At 44.2% G+C, this 19305-nt stretch overlaps 1 protein-coding gene across 1 annotated transcript in view; it reads left to right on the top strand.

The window, feature by feature from the left end:
* Positions 1 to 19305, top strand: part of MYRF (myelin regulatory factor) — a 131921-nt gene that overhangs the window by 56245 nt on the left and 56371 nt on the right. Inside the window, exons 3-4 of the mRNA XM_056851053.1 lie at positions 563 to 937; positions 11742 to 11803. Of these exons, the coding sequence (XP_056707031.1) occupies positions 563 to 937; positions 11742 to 11803 (437 nt within the window). The remainder of the gene's footprint in view (positions 1 to 562; positions 938 to 11741; positions 11804 to 19305) is intronic.

The following is a 19305-nucleotide window of genomic DNA, read 5'->3' as shown; positions in this document are numbered from 1 at the left end:
TGTTGCAATAATGATTTTTATCCAATTGATTGTAAGTCAAATATACTTTACAGTTTCAAACTTCTCTCTTTCATTTGAGTCTAGATGGAAACTGTCCCTTTTTTCTGATCCCTTTAGTAAGGTAGAGAGCCCCATGGCGCAGAGTGGTAAGCTGCAGTACTGCAGTCCAAGCTCTGCTCACAACCTGAGTTCGATCCCGACGGAAGTTGGTTTCAGGTAGCCAGCTCAAGGTTGACTCAGCCTTCCATCCTTCCAAGGTCGGTAAAATGAGTTCCCAGCTTGCTGTGGGTAAAGTGAAGATGACTGAGGAAGGTAGTTGCAAATCACCCCATAAACATAGTCTGCCTAGAAAATGATGTGATGTGATGTTACCCCATGGGACAGTAGCGACCTGGTGCTTGCACAGGGGACTGCCTTTACCTTTTTTTTCTTTTTTGTAAAGTGTTCTGTTGTGCTGTGTGGGTCAGGAGCATTTATAGATATAATCTGTATGGTGCATCAAATATGTAGATGGAAAAAATGCAATATATATAATTCAGGAGGTTCAACTTCTACCCCACAGCTCTGACTTGGACTCCCTTCCTGAAATCCCTTCCTCAGCTGGCTACCCTCATGTCCAGGCTTCCAACTCTGCCATTGCATCTGTCTCCAGTGCTGGCCATGTGACCAACGTTGTGTCCAGTGGTGTCTTCCATCATGGCCCCCCGAATACCCAACTCCTGATCCGGCATGGTTTCCATCATGGCACCTCAAGCAGCCAAGTTCCAATCCAACATGGTCCCCCTTTGTCCAACCTGTGTGGACCCAGCTACAGTGCTCACCTCAACTGCAATAACAACAATGGCATGGTGGTACCCAAGGGATACCTTGGAGGCCACTGCCTGACTAGTATTGGCCCTCCAGTCAAATCAGAGCTCAAAGCCTCCTATGCACCCGGGTAAGTGATACTGAACAAACAAAAAGGGGAGGTGCAAGGGAGGTACAATTCCAAAATCAGAAGGGCTGTATCTTAATGGTTCTCCGGAATCTCATAATGTTATGCCCATTATAGAGTCCAGATTGAAGAAGGCTGGTGTTCTATGATAGGAGCTGGACTTCTGAAGGAGAGATGGCAACCTTTAAGCACAAGAGAAATGGCTACTAAAAGAGCCCAAAGCTGAGTCTTAGAGGATAAAATGTGACCTGAAATGTCCAAGCATGAATGCTAACTTTAGGAATATCTGTCCATCTTTAACAACTCCAGATTATACAGATAATTTCATAGACTGGTATCTGATAATATTTAGTGTCTGTGGGGTTGGTATGAGATTGTTCAGAAGGTATAGGGTTGGTCATAGTCATCACTACTGGGCCTGAATTGCACTCATTGTGGATATTTGTTAATGCTACAAGTCTCTGTAGCCTGCAGATGAAAATGACAAAGGAGAGAAGATACTGGATATAAACGTGGAAATACTGTTCATTTCTTTCTCTGGGAGAAAGATTTCCATGTAAGGAAACCACTCCTGGTAGACAAATACCCAATGTCTGTCATTGGCTGACTCATATGGAAACAAATAAGGTGATGAGAACAGAGTACTAAACCTTTTGAAAAATGAAGAATATGGAATTTCTAATAGCGTACAATAGAATTTGACTATATCCCCTCAGATGAAAATAGAATCTTTATGGGAAGAGTTAGTTTAGGGAGACAATATGATTCCTCATTATGCAAAGGTAAATTGTGATTGAATATGAGACGAAGAAGAATTCCTAATAGAATGCAGCAGCCAAGGCACTGTGCTGTGGTACTGAAAGGCAATGTTTTGCAGTTCATGTCCCCACTCAGCTATTAAACCAATTATTTATTTTATTTTTCATATTTATTTTTCATATTTAGTTGAGTTTGGGCCACTCTTTAATTTTTAGTCCAACCTAACTCATAGGGCTGTTGTGAGGATAAAATGGAGGAGTTTGTGTATGCCATCCTTGGAGTAAGGGTGGGATAAAAATCTGAGAGGAAATGATAAGCAGATGGCTGTTGGTAGGAGTTGACGATAATAGTTGCCATGGTAACCAGGAAAGGACGTATTATGGTAGACAGGATATAAATATGGTGGTGAAATATGAGGAATTTGCCCCTGAAGAGGAGATTGTAAGGCAGAAACCAATAACGAACAGTAATCCAACTTTCTCGTTCAAACCTTCTGACAAATACATTCACAAACTATCTTCCTGTTGTCTGTAAGCCTCCCAGCCATTGACTGGACTACTGCATTATGAATTTTTTTGTGATCGTTCCAACCTATGCAGGGAGAAGGGTCAGTTATAGAATATTGATAGTCAATTAAAGTGATAAGAAGGGAGCAGAAGGTCAATTGAGAAGGGGTGACAACCTCACACAAGGACCAAAGACAGATAGGGCTGTTAGTTGTGAGTGGGAAAATGGGCTAGGGAGGACGATGGGTCAGAATTTCACATGCTGACTTGAAGTAAGTTTCTATCTATTTGGTGCATGCCTTAGAGGCATCTTATGCATAGTGCACCGTGACACCTCATGCCTTCTGTTGTCAAACTGAGAAACTCAATAATATAGGTTAAAATAGTGGGTATGAAGGTTCCTGTTTTAGGAGTGGCTGAGATAGAAGAGAAACACAACTCTAGTTACCTGCACAACTAGAAGAGAATGTTCCACAAGTTTGATATTTAATACTTGCTACAGACTTTGTACTGAATGGAAAACACACTTAAGAACATGTTTTTCACAACCAGGATCTACTCACTGATTGCAGGTATATACATATGCTGTTGCATCACTGGCAAAGAATACGTTCCATGCATTAATGTGTCTGACGTTAGTGTGCTTCAGAATAAACTAGTTAGTGCTTTATGCGTTGTGATGTGACCCCAGAGATTGACTCATTGCCTTACGCTCTCACTCTAAAAGCTTGCAAGACCTCGAGTATTGTAATTCTGTGATGTCACCGAAGAAATAAATGATTGCCCTGAATGCCGACTTTCACTCATTATAATGACAGTGGCTATGAATGTATTAGGATTAAAAAAAAAACATTTTCCCCTTTTACTGCCTGTGGGTTGGTTCAAGAAAAGAATTGCAATTTTGGAATCTTAGGTCCCAATCAGCAAACTAACATATAAATCACTACTGATTGGAATCCTTGTTAGCATTCCTAAAGTTTCTGAGAACATTAGAAAAAGACCTTGCATGATGTGAACAATGGAATGCATCTAGGAATTTTAAAATGATTAGGAACAGAACTCAGTTTTTTTTCAGTCTAGTAATTGGAACAGTGTTTTTTCTCAGTTTTTCAGCACACTTCTTTAGAAATGCTTCATTTGCACATAATATTTATAGAACGATTTGAGCAATTTGGGAGCACCCTTGCTGTGTGCAGTCCAAACATTTTTATTTTATTTTTTGCTCCTGAGATGAGCTCTGGAGAAACTAGTTCTGTCACTTTTTGGTGTAGATCAGTCTGAATGGGGAGAAGCCAGCCATGGACAGCACTCATTGGTTAGTGCCGGTAATGTTACTAATATTTTTCCTCTGAGCAGTTTTGTAGCTGCTCTTTATATATCTGTGTGGAGAGATACAGTTTTGCAAATTTTTTGTAAGCCAAAAAGTGGACATATATATAATACATGTACATGCATTGTTTTAAATTTTTTAGCCAACATCTGCATGAAGCATGAATGGAGTGAGGGGGAAAGAACACTGGGTAAACCAGCATGTGAGTTGTTGGTCTGTACATGTGTGCGGAAGGTTGCGAAGCAGGAATCACAGTGAGAGTTAATAACTTCTAGTGATCAGTATTTTATGTGTTACTTGTGTCTTCATTTTCTGAATGTAAAAAGGCAAAGGGAACATGCATAGGGTGAACATTAAGAGCAACATCTCTTCATCCTTATTTTGGACATCCTGCACGATGGTACCACACCATAGAATGGCCTCCACAATTCAGTGCCTGATTCATTTATTCCTCCTTTTATCAAAGCAATTTGATGATTTTTGTCCTAAATGGTATTTGAAAGAGAATGTTTTGTCTGGTGCCTTTGCTACTGCCAGGCTCCCTGGTCACTCCTGAGTGTTTGCAAAACAAGTCTTGTCTGTGTCATGCACCCTGCCAGGAAAGGCTCACTTAATGGATTGGCCCAGCCTGACTTTTGTGTAGGGGGATATACACAAACCCTTTTGTAAATATTTGGCCAGGAAACTGAAAGGATAAAGGGCAGAACAGAGACGAGAAGAAAAAGTTCTTTAAAGCAAGGCTTGAGGTGACTTGAAAAAAGCTGAATTCTGTTGGACCTGCAGAAAATCCAAATCTAAGATTGGGGCCACCACAATGAGCTGTCCACTTCCAGTAGAGACCTTCCCATAGACCCCCATATGGCTGGTAGTGCAGGGACTGGAAACTGAAGTTAAGGGAGAACACAGATGCAGAATCAGGAGATAGAGTGGTTATAGTCATGGAAGGTATACAGCTGAGGAATAGAGGAATGACGTTCCATCTCTTCAGTAGGAGCCTGAAAGTAATTATGCTTAAAAGCGCAAGGGAAAGATAAGTGATCTATTTCCTTAACTTCCGAAATTCTGATTGGTCTGGCCACTGATCAGCAAGCTAGGCTAGGCTGGAGCTTCTTTTGGTGCTCTGAAGTTGATTTGGAGAAATCTGGGTAGAGCCATGTAGCAAGAATTCATGAAAGATACTGATGTGGTAGGGGAATTCTCATGAGTTTCTAGCAGGAGATAATATCTCCAGTTCTTGCCTTTAGTTGGGGGCTTGTCAGGGGAATACCATGTTCTTGCTAGCTGTCTGGTGACAGGACATGTCCCTATCGCACCTCTCTCCTTCGCTTTGTCACTAAACACTTTGGTTGTTTGTTCTGTGCCTAAGGCTTTTATTTCTTGTCCTCTGTCCCTCATTTGTATACACTCCCAATTGGCTGTAACCTGCTCGGGTCCACTGAAACTCCTTACCAAGATTTCAGATTTGCTTTACAGCTGAAGTCAAGGGACTTATTCGGTCTTCCTGGGTACTCTGCTCTTGTGTGTCCCCCTTCCCCACTAGCATTGTTGTCATTTGGCTTTACGTGTTTCTGTCTCTTAATGTTCTTCATCTCGACCGCTCTGTGTATGGGTTTCACAGACTTCCACTGGCCTTCTACTCCTCTGATGCTACACTCTTATCTGAGGAGTCATTTACGGCCATGCTTTCATTTTTCATGTTAATGGTGATGGCTCCAAAATCTGTTTCTCAGGGCTGATGTAAAAATCCACAAGTAAAATATTGTCTCAAAGTTTGACTTCCCACATTTGTGGAAAATATGCTGAATGACACTGGCTTTGTTTAGTCACACTTCTGAATGTCTTGTTCTTTTCTGCCCAAACACACACATGGCCCAGTTCATTAAGGCTGCAAGATCAGCGGAACCCTGAAACTAATATTAGAAAAGACAGAATTCTTAATCTTTTGATCTGCAACCTCCTTCTCTCTTACTCTCATCTCCCCTTTTATCCTGGGCATATAAACTTGGAGTCATATTCTTCCTTTCCTCTCACATCCAAACTGTTGCCAAATCCTGTTTCTCTTCCCCCCATCCCCGCAACTTCAAAAACTACCTTCTTTTACTGCTTAAAACCCTTGTCCATGCCCTTGTTCTCTTTTCTCTTGACTACTGCAAGTTTCTCCTTGTTGGCTGTCTTCAATAGGGTCCCTTTCCTCTGCAGTCAACTTGAATTATTTTAGCAAAGGCATTCTTTCTCGACTGCAAGTTGGAGTGTGGGAGAGGGGATGTAGTACAAAGGGAAATCTGTAGAAACTGACTCCTCCTCATTTGTATAAACCCTTCCACGAACAGAGCAAAAGCCTGTGCAAGAGTTGGGGTAGGGGCTTCCTCCCCCCCCCCCGCATTCCCCACTGTTCCTGAGAGTCTGAAACAGCAGAGGGGGAACTGCAGGGAGAAGGAGAAAAGAGTTATCCAGTGAACTCCATCATTCATAGGATCCAGTTCCCTGTCATTATAATCACCACCTCTTTTTAAGATGTCTGCTGATTTCCATATGAATGCCAGACTCTTCTTCCTTACCTTTAAAAGTGATCACCGTGTAGTTTAGTATTGTGTGAATTAGAACTAGATTTCATCTTTTTCATGTTCTTGCTGTAGTCTGTCAGGCTGACATTCTGTATGTGGTTCCATGTTTGTGCTCTCAGCTTGATACCTTCTGCTATGCTTTTTCCCCAAGACTCGAACAATCTCCCCCATTCTTCTTCTTCAAGCCAATTCCTGTTCTTCCTTTAAATCCTTCCCCAAACCTATTCCTGGCCTCCAGTACACCTGTTCTGTGCTTTACATGCTTTTTATTTCTTCATCAAACCTATCCTTGTTCTTTCAGTGTAACTTTTTAAGCCCTGAAGGTGGATACCACGTAACTGCTGTACAAATAGCTTAATATATCAGTAGCTTTAAATGAGTTTTAAATGAATTGTCATTGTTGTGAGTATCCAGAAAGCTTGTCCCCTTGACATGTTATATTCACAGGCACCACAATAATCTATCCAATTCTCTAATGGTCACATTTCACTGCTTCTATGGTTAATACTCCCATAGGGGAGGTGGCCTACAAATGCTCAGTTGTGTATCTTTAATGTGGGTATAATTAAGGGTCTGAGGGTGTTCGGTTCATCGGTGAATTCCAACACCATGTCCTCTGTCATGACCCCCTGACCTGTTCGGCAACTCAGATTTGGAGTCCTCAGGGGAACAGCCCGAGGAGCCCAGACCACTGGCTGAGGAGGAACAGTGGGTCCAGGGAGCGCCTAACATGGCAGATGTGCCAGTGGTGCTAGAGGACACCCAGACAGTGCCTGCAAGCAAATCCTTGAAGCTAGCCCCTGATATAGCTACCAGGCTTCCACTGGGCAGGTCTTGAACCCGGGCCCATAGTCTACCAGGACCCATTTCCAGTCTGCAGGAATGGCAGCGGCAGAGGTCCCAAACTGAGGCAATCCAAAGGAAGTGAAGTGCCAGACTAGTGGTGCACAATCCCACCCCAAAGCCATGCGGCGAAAGCAGTGCTTCTTCATGGGATCTTGGCCAAAGCACAGCACAGATGCCAGAGCTTCAACACCTGCCAGCAGTGCATCTGAGCCTGATTATCTCCTAGCCTATCTAGGCTGAGACTTGGGAAGGCTCCCTACTGCTGGATCAGGTACAAGCCCTGTTCTCCGGGTCCTTGCCTCTTGTCTCCGGCTCCAGTTCCTTGCCTCTTGCTCCAGCTCCCTGGTTCCAGCTCCAGTTCCTTGCCTCCAGCTTCAGTCTACGCTCTCAAGTTGCATGAGCCAGGCCTAAGAGCCTTACTCCAGAGGAGACCTAACTAGGCCTGTCTGCAGAGCGCAGGACACCCTCAGTCTAGGGAAGTATTCACAGAGAGGTATTTTACAATGTCAGTATGTGGTTTGCAACAATAAGGAATGTGGAGAAATGTGTTTTATTTGGAGGTTTGTGCTCAATAAAACCTCCACGCTGAGTTTTAAAAGTTTTTCTCTCTATTACCTGGAGAGAGGGAGGAAGGGAGAAGTTAATTGCACCTCGCCAAGTACCAACCATCAAAGCTTTGTAAATGTTAATGTCCTTACTGGTCAGCATCAATGAAACGGTGAACCCAAACCTTAAATGGGGATCTGACACCTAGAAGGGACACAGACACTTGGGGTTGCAAGGGGCTAGAGTGGAGGTTTCAGGAAAGGATTCTTTGACCTGCAAGGAGGTGGGCAAATGGAGATAATGAAATCCCTTGTCACAAGTTAATGAAGTCTACCTTAGAATAAGATCAGCTAGGGTGTGAGTAGAGTTGGGGCTGAGGAAATGTGTTTTTATACCTTTCTTTTGTATTCCTTGCTCAGTTTGTTGCTATACTGAGAGTATGTTTCTGGACATTTCACTTTTAATAAATTCTTTACTCTTGAATGCTGATAATTCAGACTACATCAGTCCCCACCCCTCAAACCTGCTATGCAAAATGGGCACAAGGGGAAGGGTGGCAGTCAGTTGATAAATCACTGTTTTCCAGGGAGTGTGCAAGTGTGGTAAATCATACCTGTGGTAACCAGTTGCTGCATAGCAGGAGATGCAGGCATGAGGCGTGGCCTTAGAACAGCAACATGAGAAGGGGGGTAGAAACACTGGTCCTCTTGGCGGGTAATTCCTAAAATGGCTTATTGATGGCAGCAGTACTGAAAGAAGGAGAGAAATCCTCTCTGAGGGTTGGGCAGACCAGGGGAGTGTTGTGTTGTCAGGCAGTGACTCAGAGGGTTGAACAGATCAGTGCTTGTGGGTCAGTGGTGCCATTCTGCCACAAGGACTATTCCAGACTACTGCTAAAATAAATACGTAATGGCCCCTCCTGTTAATGACAGTGAGCTGATGGCTTCCAAATTTCCTGGTATGTCTAAATTGTGGCTGACTATTCCCTAATTATAACAGCTTAGGTGTGTAGCCATTTTCTATCTGCTCTAGGGGTGCCAGCTCCCTCTTTGCCACCGGCGGTAGGTTTTTAGGGCGGAGCCTGAGGAGGACTGGGTTTGGGGAGGGGCTTCAGTGCCATAGAGTCCAATGGCCGAAGTGGGCGTTTTCTCCAGGGGAACTGATCTCTGTCGGCTGGAGATCAGTTGTAATAGCAGGAGATCTCCAGCTAGTACCTGGAGATTGCAACTAAAGAACTCACTATCACTGTTAATTAGCAAATGGCAAAAAAGTAACAGTGCAGGCTGACTATGTCAAATACATATATTCAAAAACTGGAAAAGTGCAAAACAATAAACAAAAGTGCTGACAATGACATTACAACAATCTATCCAAATTTTATACACACTATTTACAACAGCTGTTCACAATGTGGCAGCAACAATGTATAAAGCACAATGGCTATCTCCAACGAGACATAAGAAAGTCCAATGTAGGTAGAAACGTATTAAGCCAGCGTCTGAAGATTCAAATTTGCTGCTCCAATAAATTTGTAGGAAAGTGAAAGACAACAGAGGAAACGCTATTCCGGATATTCGTAGCGCTTTCACCATACGCTTGGCTTCATCAGCCTCAATGGTAGAGGTTAAAGCCCATAGTTTTACAATCCGTCAGGGAGGTTCTTGTTAAATCCAAAGTTTTCCAATATATATTTTTATTATTTTTTATTTATTTGATTTTTGCTCCCATAGAGAGTGGGCTGCTAATGCTTTTGAGTCAAAGACTCGGCGTTAAACTAATGTGAAATTAGTAATGTGAAATCAAATTTCTGGAAATTTGGAAACTGTGGAGGGAAAACTTTTTTTCCTGAAAAAAAAAATTGGGGGAAAATTTAGACAGAAACAGTCTCACACAGAGACAACAGGTAGATGGGATATAAAATAAAACTATAACATTGAAAACACTGAACTCTTTGATAATTTATTATAATTAAACACATTGTAGACTATTCAGTGTTGCCAGAATTGTTCACATTTAAACAATAAATATATTCTTGGATACGTTATATATGTCTGCAATATAGATAGGAATTACTATTATCTAATGCTGATAGGACGTTTTGAAGGACATTGATTCATAGGGTCTTCAGGAGTCAGAAGCGACTCGACAGCACTTAACGCACACACACACACACACAATGCTGTAGATTGTTGTGCATAAAACTTTTCATGCTGCCTTTTGGGTGAGTAAAACTTTGTCTTAAAAAGTGTTTCACTCATTCTAGAAGAAAAAAACCATACCCCCCCCCCAGTGCATTCCAAAATTTCCCATGTTTTTCACTGGAAGGAACTCTTTTTCCCATTTTCTCAGTTTTTTTCCCGAGGCCCTCACATTGCTAAGAGCATGTGGAAAGTACAGGGATGTCCTGAGGTGACTTCCCATGAACTCATTTGTACCTGGATTGACTGCACATCAGCTTCATTTCCTCCTATAGCCCTTCTTGCTCATTTCTGTTTACCTGACTCTGCCATTCTGCATGATAGGTATGTTTGGAGTCAAGCTCTTAGATTTGAACTGAACTAATTGACCAGAAAGGAGCTTTGGAAGGCTTTCTTATGGTGGTGATACTGAATGTTTTTAGTGGAAGGAATAGAGATGTGGCTCCTAATCTTGAGGGAACTCAAGAGTAGAAGTTAGTTGTCTTAAAGTAGGCTCACCTTAGGTTTCAGATATATCAAACAGTCCTCATTACAAATTATGTTTTCTCTACGCCCATGTGTATTGCACGTTTTGTGCTGGGAACTTAATCATAGGCTCATAGCAGCCCAATTTGGGTTAGGACTTCATTGCTCAAGAAGAGGGGACCTAAGCCTTCCATTCTACACTTTTTCCCAAACTGAAATGGCCCCAGGGTGTTGTTGTTTTCCCAGTGTGCATACGGAACCCCAACAGGGCAAGTGGCTGCCCCTTGGGGCTGTTTTAGGTCAGGAAAATGGTGTGGGCAGGAGTCTGAAGACCTCTCTTTCTGTGTACTACAGTCCCAATCTGAATCAGGATGGTGCAATATAAACAAATAAAAATAAGATATAGGAAGTCCACTTAACAGCTTAGTCTGACAGATGAACACTTTTCTGTGCAACCCACAGCGGCTCACTTGAGAAGGAGCATGGCCAAGACCAGGCAGCCGCGCCTATTAAGGCGGCAGTCTTATGGGGAGGGGCCGTGGCTCAGTGGTAGAACATCTGCTTGGCATGCAGAAGGTCCCAGGTTCAATCCCCAGCATCTCCAGTTAAAGGGACTAGGCAAGAAGGTGATGTGAAAGACCTCTACCTGAGACCCTCGAGAGTCGCTGCCAGTCTGAGTAGACAGTACTGACTTTGATGGATCAAGGGTCTGATTCAGTATAAGGCAGCTTCATGTGTTTTATGAAGTTCAACAGCAGTTTTAGAATCAGTCTTTCTTTGTAAAATGTTGATAAAAATTGGTATGAAATACCTGGTTTTCTTTTGCTGGATTGTGGCCAGGTTCTTCTTTCTTTTACATCTGGAATAGCTTTGTTACTTTTAGCACTGTTGCTTCCCATAAAATCACAGGCGATGATGATGATGGTGGCACAGTCTTACTCTTAAGCTGACAATTTTTTGCTTTTCGGAACCAAGCCAGGCTCCCCAAAAGCCTCCTCTGTATTTGTAGTGACACTAATTATCTTTTCTGGGGAACAGATACGTTTCTGTGTGGGCTGTTTTTAGCTGAGCATAAGCTGCAGGCCAAAGAGAGAAGTCTTATTAGGATTGACAAAATGGCCATGAAATAAGATGCCTATGAATAAAATCAAAGGGCTCACTGTGGAAGTGATATAGGCCAGGAACTGGGGGTGAGAAATCCAGTTGAAGCAATCCCAGATTCTCTCTGCAGGAGTTGCCATACTGTGTGCTTTCATGGCATCAGGTGTGGGGGGCTCCCAAATTCTCAGTTCTCATTTACTGTCTTACAAACAAGAGAGGTTTGGTGCTTCGAGACCTATCTGAAGGGTTATCAGACTGCTTTCAGTTTTAGGAAGAACTGTTTGGAAGAACAGTCCAAGAAAAAATGCACGAGGATTCCATTGATGGGCTCTGCCAGCTGGGGGCGCTACCATCAATGGGGTTATCCATACTAATGTGCTTACCCCCCCCCCACATACACAGATTTGAAAAATATTTTGCATTCTTTTACCTTATCAATTTTGCTAGATGCTTGTTTGACCTTTTCTTCTATTTTTCTCAATTGCTCTTCAGCACTTTACCTGACTCTCCCCCGGACTCTGGATCAGAAGCATACTCCCCCCAGCAGGTGAATGGTAAGTCCTAAGATTAAAACCGATGCTCAGCCGACTCCCTCCCCCTTTTTGGTTGGCAAAAGTGGTTGGCTCTGAAACCTTTATCGGCCGGGGGAAAACAGACTGCTTGCAATACGTGAAGAGATTATCAGTTAGTAAATATTCTTAGACTTTCGCCTATTGTTTTCTTGCTACTCTTTGGAAAAAGGAGGGTGGGTGGGAGAGAGAACGCAGGAGGCGTGTGGGATGGCAGAGGTGTAAACCTGTCTTCAGAGACATGAAAAGAGGTGACTTCTGCCAAGGAACAACATGAAAAGGGAGTGCGCGAGCCTCGTTTCTTGCTGGGGGACCTTGAGAATTACGTAAAAACAAGCGTATTCGGGAAATGAAGACCGAAACGAGGAGATTGCCATGAGCTTGCTGTTAGGTGGTAAGTACTCGCTGAGCATTCTGCCATCTTTCCGAGGACTCTCCTCCGTTTTCCTTGACCGTCTGAGAAATCTGGTATGCTTAACCAGGAGCTGCGGTTCCCCTCCCCTCCTCCTTCGTTGGGTGAGGTTGGCCTTGTTCTGTCACACTCCTAGCCTTACTTACTTGGAGGGAAGCAGGAGGGAAGTTGGTGGGTGCGATCGTGCCCCACCGGCTATATTTGCCATCCCCCCCCCATGAAATTCTCATCAGGAGACTTAGAAGTTTAACATGCTAGTGAAGAAGTGGTGGGGGGTGGGGGCAGGACCGAATGTGTGTGAGACAGGAATCGTCAGACGTTTCCCCACTGGCCCCTTCCTCTAAAACCTCAGCCCTGATCGTAGTGGAAGCAGCTACTTCTCCTTTCTCCGTGGAAGAGGTCAAGAGTTCTGTTTATCTCACTACAAAAATCCCTGGAATTCCTCCTGGCCCTTCTTTAAATACACCAAGGAGGCTAGATTATGCGCCGCAGAGGGAACTGCTTTCCCTCACCGCCAAGGCAACAGCACATTTCTTCAAACCTGTGGCACAGGAGTGTACAGGGTCGCATTGTGGTGGAGGAAGGACATGGCCTCGGACCGTACAGTGAATGGGATCTGAATCATTGGTTCTTGTAGGTTATCCGGGCTGTGTAACCGTGGTCTTGGAATTTTCTTTCCTGACGTTTCGCCAGCAACTGTGGCAGGCATCTTCAGAGTAGTAACACTGAAGGACAGTGTCTCTCAGTGTCAAGGGTGTAGGAAGAGTAATATATAGTCAGAAAGGGGTTGGGTTTGAGCTGAGTCGGTCGGAGGTGCATATGCAGAGTCTTTCTCTGCGTCTCTGCCTCTAGAGTCTCATGGGGTGAAAACGCATGGTCGCTTTATCCTCCTTTAGCCCCTGTTTTAGCCAGGATCGAACTCACATTAGGTGAAACGCATGAGTTCGATCCAGGCTGAATCCTGGCTGAAACAGGGATTAAAGGAGGATAAAGCGACCATGCGTTTTCGCCCATGGTTTTATAGGGCTGTTCCCTAGTTTTCAGGAAGGTATTCAAATGCCAGGCATCCTTTAGACCACTGGTTCCCAACTGGGGGTCCATGGACCCCCAGGGGTCCGCAAGAACTAAATTAATGTCCCCTAAACAAAGTTATAAACCCATAATAAATTAATATTTTCAATTAAAAGTTTTCTATTATAAAAATATATATTCAAATATTATTCTAAGTTTAATGTTTAACTAACAGTTATGATTAAAGTTTATTTTCAAATTCTCTAATTTTTATTTTGAACCTTGGGGTCCCTGCACCAAACAAAAAAGTCCTAGTGGTCCCTGGTCAAAAAAAGGTTGGGAACCACTGCTTTAGACGCAGAAGGAGAGCTGTGGCTTCCGTGAATTCATTTACCATGACAGCATGACGGTTTGTTCTTCCACAGCACAGTTATCCGATTGGCTTTCTAGACTATGACTGTGAGGTCGGTTAGAGCATGTGACTGGCCCAGGGCCACCTAGCAAGCTTCCATGGCAGAGTGGGTTTTCCAGCCTGGATGCCCCAGATTCTACTCTGATATTCTAACCACTACCCAACACTGTCTTTTTATTAGTTTCATTGGAAATTGATTCTAGTAGCATGTGGGTGATTTTTTGTAATAGGCCCCTTGGGATTTCACAATGCTGAATAATCTGACATATGTAGACTTGGCTGCCTTGCTCTCCATCCTGACTTCAGCTCATAAGTGAACAAATTAAAATACCACCAGTTCCAGTATGTGTCCTGGTGGCAAAAGGGGGGGGGGTTGTATTCTTCTTTTGTTATGATGGTAGAATTCTCCCTCATGCTTCAAAAGTTCTGCTTCAAACATTATTTCCCATTCCATTTTTTCTGTTGCCCTCCTTATGTATCACCTCATTATCAGATTTTTGCTTCTTCCAAATGTAGCAAAAGAACCAGACATCCTATAGATGCAAGTGACTGGGACCTTTTTTTTTTTTTTTTTTGGCTGTGATTTGTGTAAATTCATTTTGCATATGAGGCAGTGAATCTTTCTAGGCAGGGTTACCAACCATGGGTGGGGCCTGGAGTTATCTCAGAATTACAGCTGATCTCCAGACTACACAGGTCAGTTCATCTGGAGTAAGTGGCAGCTTCAGAGGACAGACTGTGTTATAACATCATAGAGTCTAGGAGAAACGTAAGTCCTAGAGTGCCTTCATGTGCCCCCTGAGCTTTCTCCCCTTCTCAAATTCTTTCCTTTCTAGGCACCCCCCCCCCAAAAATCTCCAGGAATTTCCCAAGGCAGCCGTACTTCTGAGATTGCCAAAACTGAGTTTGGTAGGTTGAAGAACTGGGGAGCAAAGGAACCAGGCAACGAGATAACTGAGTTTGGACAATGGTTGAATTTCATGCTTTGCTTTAATCCAACGGTGCAATTTGTTATTTGCCAACTCCTCTAGCTGATTAATAATTGCCTCAAGTGATCAAATGGTAAATGTCCCCTCCCCCTTACTTCCCCATTGCTGCCTTGACTTTTAAAAGTTGAGACTAGACCAGTTGTAATAGCCCCTGACATCTATTTCTGATTAGAAAATGAAGTACTGTAGGCTCACAGGCAGGATGAGTGCCTCCTGGAGGTAGCTATAAGCAGCCCCCCTTTTCACTCAGGCCTTTAGTTTGTGTATTATACAAGGCAGACTAAAAAGTAGTAAGGGGGTGGCTCTCTACCCTCTCTCTGTTCAGTAACAAAGTGTTTCATTTGTCTTTTAAAACTTAAGCAGCCTGTTTCACTTAATACTGGATTGGGGGCAGGCTTTGGAGCTACAGCTTCTAGGATTATTAATTGCCCCTTATCCCCCAGGAGCTAACAACTTAAGGCTGCCATTCCCTATACCCAGAGCTCCTACAATTGAGTATTTTCCCAGTCTCTGATGGTGATACCATTAATGTGGCTGAGCAGGAGAAGTCTGCTTATACTACAAATGCCTTAATGCATCTCTTCATCACCAGGGAAAATGAGGCTGCAGGGTGGAAGCTATGTGGTTTTTGTTTTGTGTGTGTGCCGTCAAGTCACAGCTGATTTATAGTGGTAGAAGGGTTTGCAAGGCAAGAGACTAACAGAGGTGATTTGCCATTGTTTGCCTCCATATCACAACCCTGGTAATTCCTTGGAGGTCTCCAGGGACTAGCCAGGACTGACCCTCCTTAGCTTCTGAGATCTGATGAGATCAGGCTCGCCTAGGGCTATCCAGGTCATGGAAGGAAAAGTGAAAAAGAGTTTTCTAAAGCAAGAGAGGGGAACAGATCATAGACTGTAACATCTTCGATATAATATATATGAATACTTCGTTTGCCGTCAAGTTACAGCCAATTTATGGCAACCCTGAAGGGTTTTCAAGGAAAGAAATGTTCCAAGGTGGTTTGCCATGGCCTGCCTCTGCGTAGCAACCCTGGTACTCCTTGGTGGTCTCCCATCCAAATACTGACCAGGGCCAAGCCTGCTTAGCTTCTGAGATGTGACAAGATTGGGTTAGCATGGGCTATCTAGTTCAGGGCAAATAAATACATGGTCCAAAGTAAATCATTGAGTACCTTCTGTTTGCACCTAGCCAACCTCCATCTTCTTGGTGCTGAGCAGAAAGACAGCCCTTGGAAAAGAAAGTACTGCCTTAAAGTTGCCCTTCGAAGGAGGAGAGGGTTGAGCTGCTCTTGCTTGGTAGATGGAACAGGAGCTCTCTGCACTGCTGATCTTCTATTCCGCATGAAATAGCAGAGATGGGAATGGGGACTTCCCTCCTCCCCCATCTGAGCATAGGGCTGTTGAATTAAAAAAAATTCAGTATAGTTCGGATTCGGCTGAATTCGGCCCATTTAGATTCGGGATATGCCGAAGTCCGAACTCCCCCGCTTCGGGTCCGTGCAATTCGGTGGGAATTCAAAGTTCGGGAAAAAAATTCGGCCGAATAAAGCCATTAAAAACACAACCGCGCCTTTCCACGGCTCTGGGGGGGCATTTTTGGGGGTAAAGGTCCCAAACTTTCAGAGGAGCTTCAAAGGACGCTTCTTGAAAGACCCCCCAATTTTTGTAAAGATTGGGTTGGGGGGGCTGAGATATGGGCCCCGAAAGGGGTCCCCCCACCCTTAATGTGTATCTCCGAGCAGAGCTTGCCGCCCATGCACAAAGCTCCCAGCCCCGACAAACAGCTGAGAGCAAGGGCGGGGCAGGTGTGAAAAAATTTGCAAAGCAATACAACTGCAAAGCAACACAAGCACGCAATGCAACACTTTTGCAACAGTGCAAAGCAACACCTGACACCTGGGAGTTTGCAAACCATGGAAAGGGACAGAGGCAGCTAGCTATGCATAATGAGCAGGAAGGGGTGGAATTTCTCCTTTTGCATTGGACTTGGGACCAGGCAGATGCATTCTTTAAGTCACCATTTGAAAACCAGTTTTGAGCAAGCATCAAAATAACCTAACTGATCTTATGAATGAGGGAAAACCTGAAGACACAAAACTGAAGCCCCTCCTCAAACCAGGGAGAGAGAGACTGGAGGGGGAACACACACCCCAGGCAGAACCGGCAAAAGCCCCCTTTGGTTCCCCCCCACCCAAAGAAACTGCTTCCTCCACACACACACACACACACAGACTCTGCTTCCCCCCCACACACACACAGAAAGGAAAAATTATAGATTAAAGCCCCCAAAGGGGTCTTACTGTGGCTGTCTTCTGTTCCATCAGGAGGGGCTGGGAGGCTGGGTAATCCAATATGATTCCATTTGTATCCAATATGAGATCCATATGTATGCACCTCTCGAGGGTGATCCATTCATCCCAATAGGGAAAAGGGGAAAGCCCATATCTCGGGGGCCCCTGACCCAATGTTTACAAAACTTGGGTGGTCTCTTAAGAAGCCTTGTCTGAAGCTCCACTGAAAGTTTGGGGTCGGCACACCCAAAAATGCGCCCCCTGCAGCCACAGAAAGAGAAAAGGGGGGAGCCGATATTTCTGCCCCCACTGAACCCATCTTTACAAAACTTGGGTGGTCTCTTAAGAAGGATTGTCTGAAGCTATGCTGAAAGTTTGGGGGCTGCACCCCCCAAAAAGCGCCCTCTGCAGCCACGGAAATGGAAAAGGGGGGAGAGGAAAAAGGGGTGGAGCCCATATCTCGGGGGGCCCTGACCCAATGTTTACAAAACTTGGGGGGGTCTCTTAAGAAGGCTCATCTGAAGCTCTGTTGAAAGTTTGGGGTCTGTACCACCAAAAATGCGCCCCCTGCAGCCATGGAAAGAAAAAGGGGGGAGCCCATATCTCGGGACCCCCTGACCCAATGTTTACAAAACTTGGGTGGTCTCTTAAGAAGGCTTGTCTGAATCTCCACTGAAAGTTTGGGGTCTGTACCCTCAAAAATGCACCCCCTGCAGCCACGGAAAGGAGCAAATGTGCACAAGCACCCCCCCCCCCACACACACACACAGGAGGATTTCCCTCTCTCTCTCTCTCCCTGGCCGGGCCGCACATCAGCTGATTCCTCCAGTATTCAATCCTGACTGATTGGCCAGAAGGAGACCCAGCTTGGCCACCGATTGGCCGGTGGAGGAGAATGCTGCTTACTGACGGTTATGCTGCTTACTGACGCCCCGAATTTGCCGGATTTATTCGTGAACTCCCGAACTCGCTGAATTCGGCTCCCCCGGTTGCCTGCCATTTTTGAGTTCGGTTCGTCCCGAACTAAAAACCGCCGAAACAAGGGAAATTCAGCTGATTTTCAGTTTGGGCCGAACCGAATCAACAGCCCTACCTGAGCATGTGGATGAAGGGCCGTTGGCCGTCTGAATATGCATGCTGGCCGCCTGTCACAGAATCTGGAAAACAGTGGATGTTTGGAAGCAGCTTTGTCTCATTTTGCATGTTCAGAGCATCTACTTACTATACCTTGTATAGGTTCAGTTTGTGTTTAGGAGTGCTACAAAGCGGAGCTAATGAAAGAGCTCCTCCCCCCTCCCACACACACACTGACAGAGCAGAGCCCTCTGTATCCATTATTAACTTGAAATCAAACTTCAAAGTTAAGTAAAGGTCAGTTTTGTTGTGCTAAGGAGGCTTGTGAACTTGAGTCAAGGGCTTTCATGAATGCCCTGCAGCCTGTTCCCTGAAATGTAAAATCTTTGTGTGTCCTGTAGACTTATATGCTTCATGCCATCTCTTCTGCAGGAAAACCTAAGACGGTTTGCCGGGGTCTCGCTTTTAGTCCCCAAATGTGATGTAATTAGTTTTTGTGGTTGAAATCAAAAGCAACTCTCTCAAGTCCTTGAAATGTCTTACACACAAGAAGACTATGAAACGAAGCACAGATTTGGCTCTGCATATCTCATATTGCAAACATGTTTATATTTCAGACACACCAAGGCAGGGAGATTGGCTGCAAATGGGTCTCTGTTCCACTCAGTCTTTGTGTAAATTGCAATTTTTTTTTGCCTATTCAGAGTTCAGCAAAAAAAGGTGCAATTAAAAATTTAATGAAATTCTCTTTCTCCCCCAGTCTAAAATGTGTTGTAAATCTCTAACACATTTCAAAAGTCTTTCTCAGAGGAATTTTAAAGATCAGATTCGTGTAACTCCTCTTTCCAGCACAACAGAGAACTGTGTCCCCGTGCAAGAGTACCTAAACCTATACTTTCTGGGCTTTGCCTTTGTTAACGTCTTCGACCACAGAGCTTTCGAAAATGTGTTATTTCACAATCCATTTCTGAGTACCTTTTGCAATTATACTTCAGTATCATTCTATCATTTGTTAGGAAAGAAGGTGAAAAATTTGTCCATGTGTGGCTTAGCCAGAAGTCTTTTTTGTTAGTTGAATGAAGCCAGATTTGCTCTCACTGTAACAACCGCATGGCTATTGTGATCTATTTATTTCTAACCCCATGGATCCTAAATGACCTTTGTGTGTTTTGAGGTCACGTTCATGCTGTCTATACAATGTGGGATGCCCTTTGACATTTGCGTGAGGACAGAGAGCTGCTCTTGCAGTGTGGGGGTGGGATCAACAAGCTGTCTGCTGATAAGGCAAGACCCATC

The sequence above is a fragment of the Euleptes europaea genome, chromosome 6 (genome assembly GCF_029931775.1).
Source record: "Euleptes europaea isolate rEulEur1 chromosome 6, rEulEur1.hap1, whole genome shotgun sequence".
In the NCBI taxonomy this organism is placed as follows: domain Eukaryota; kingdom Metazoa; phylum Chordata; class Lepidosauria; order Squamata; family Sphaerodactylidae; genus Euleptes; species Euleptes europaea.
Note: the sequence above shows the minus strand (reverse complement) of the source record. Positions and strands in the feature narration are given on the sequence as shown.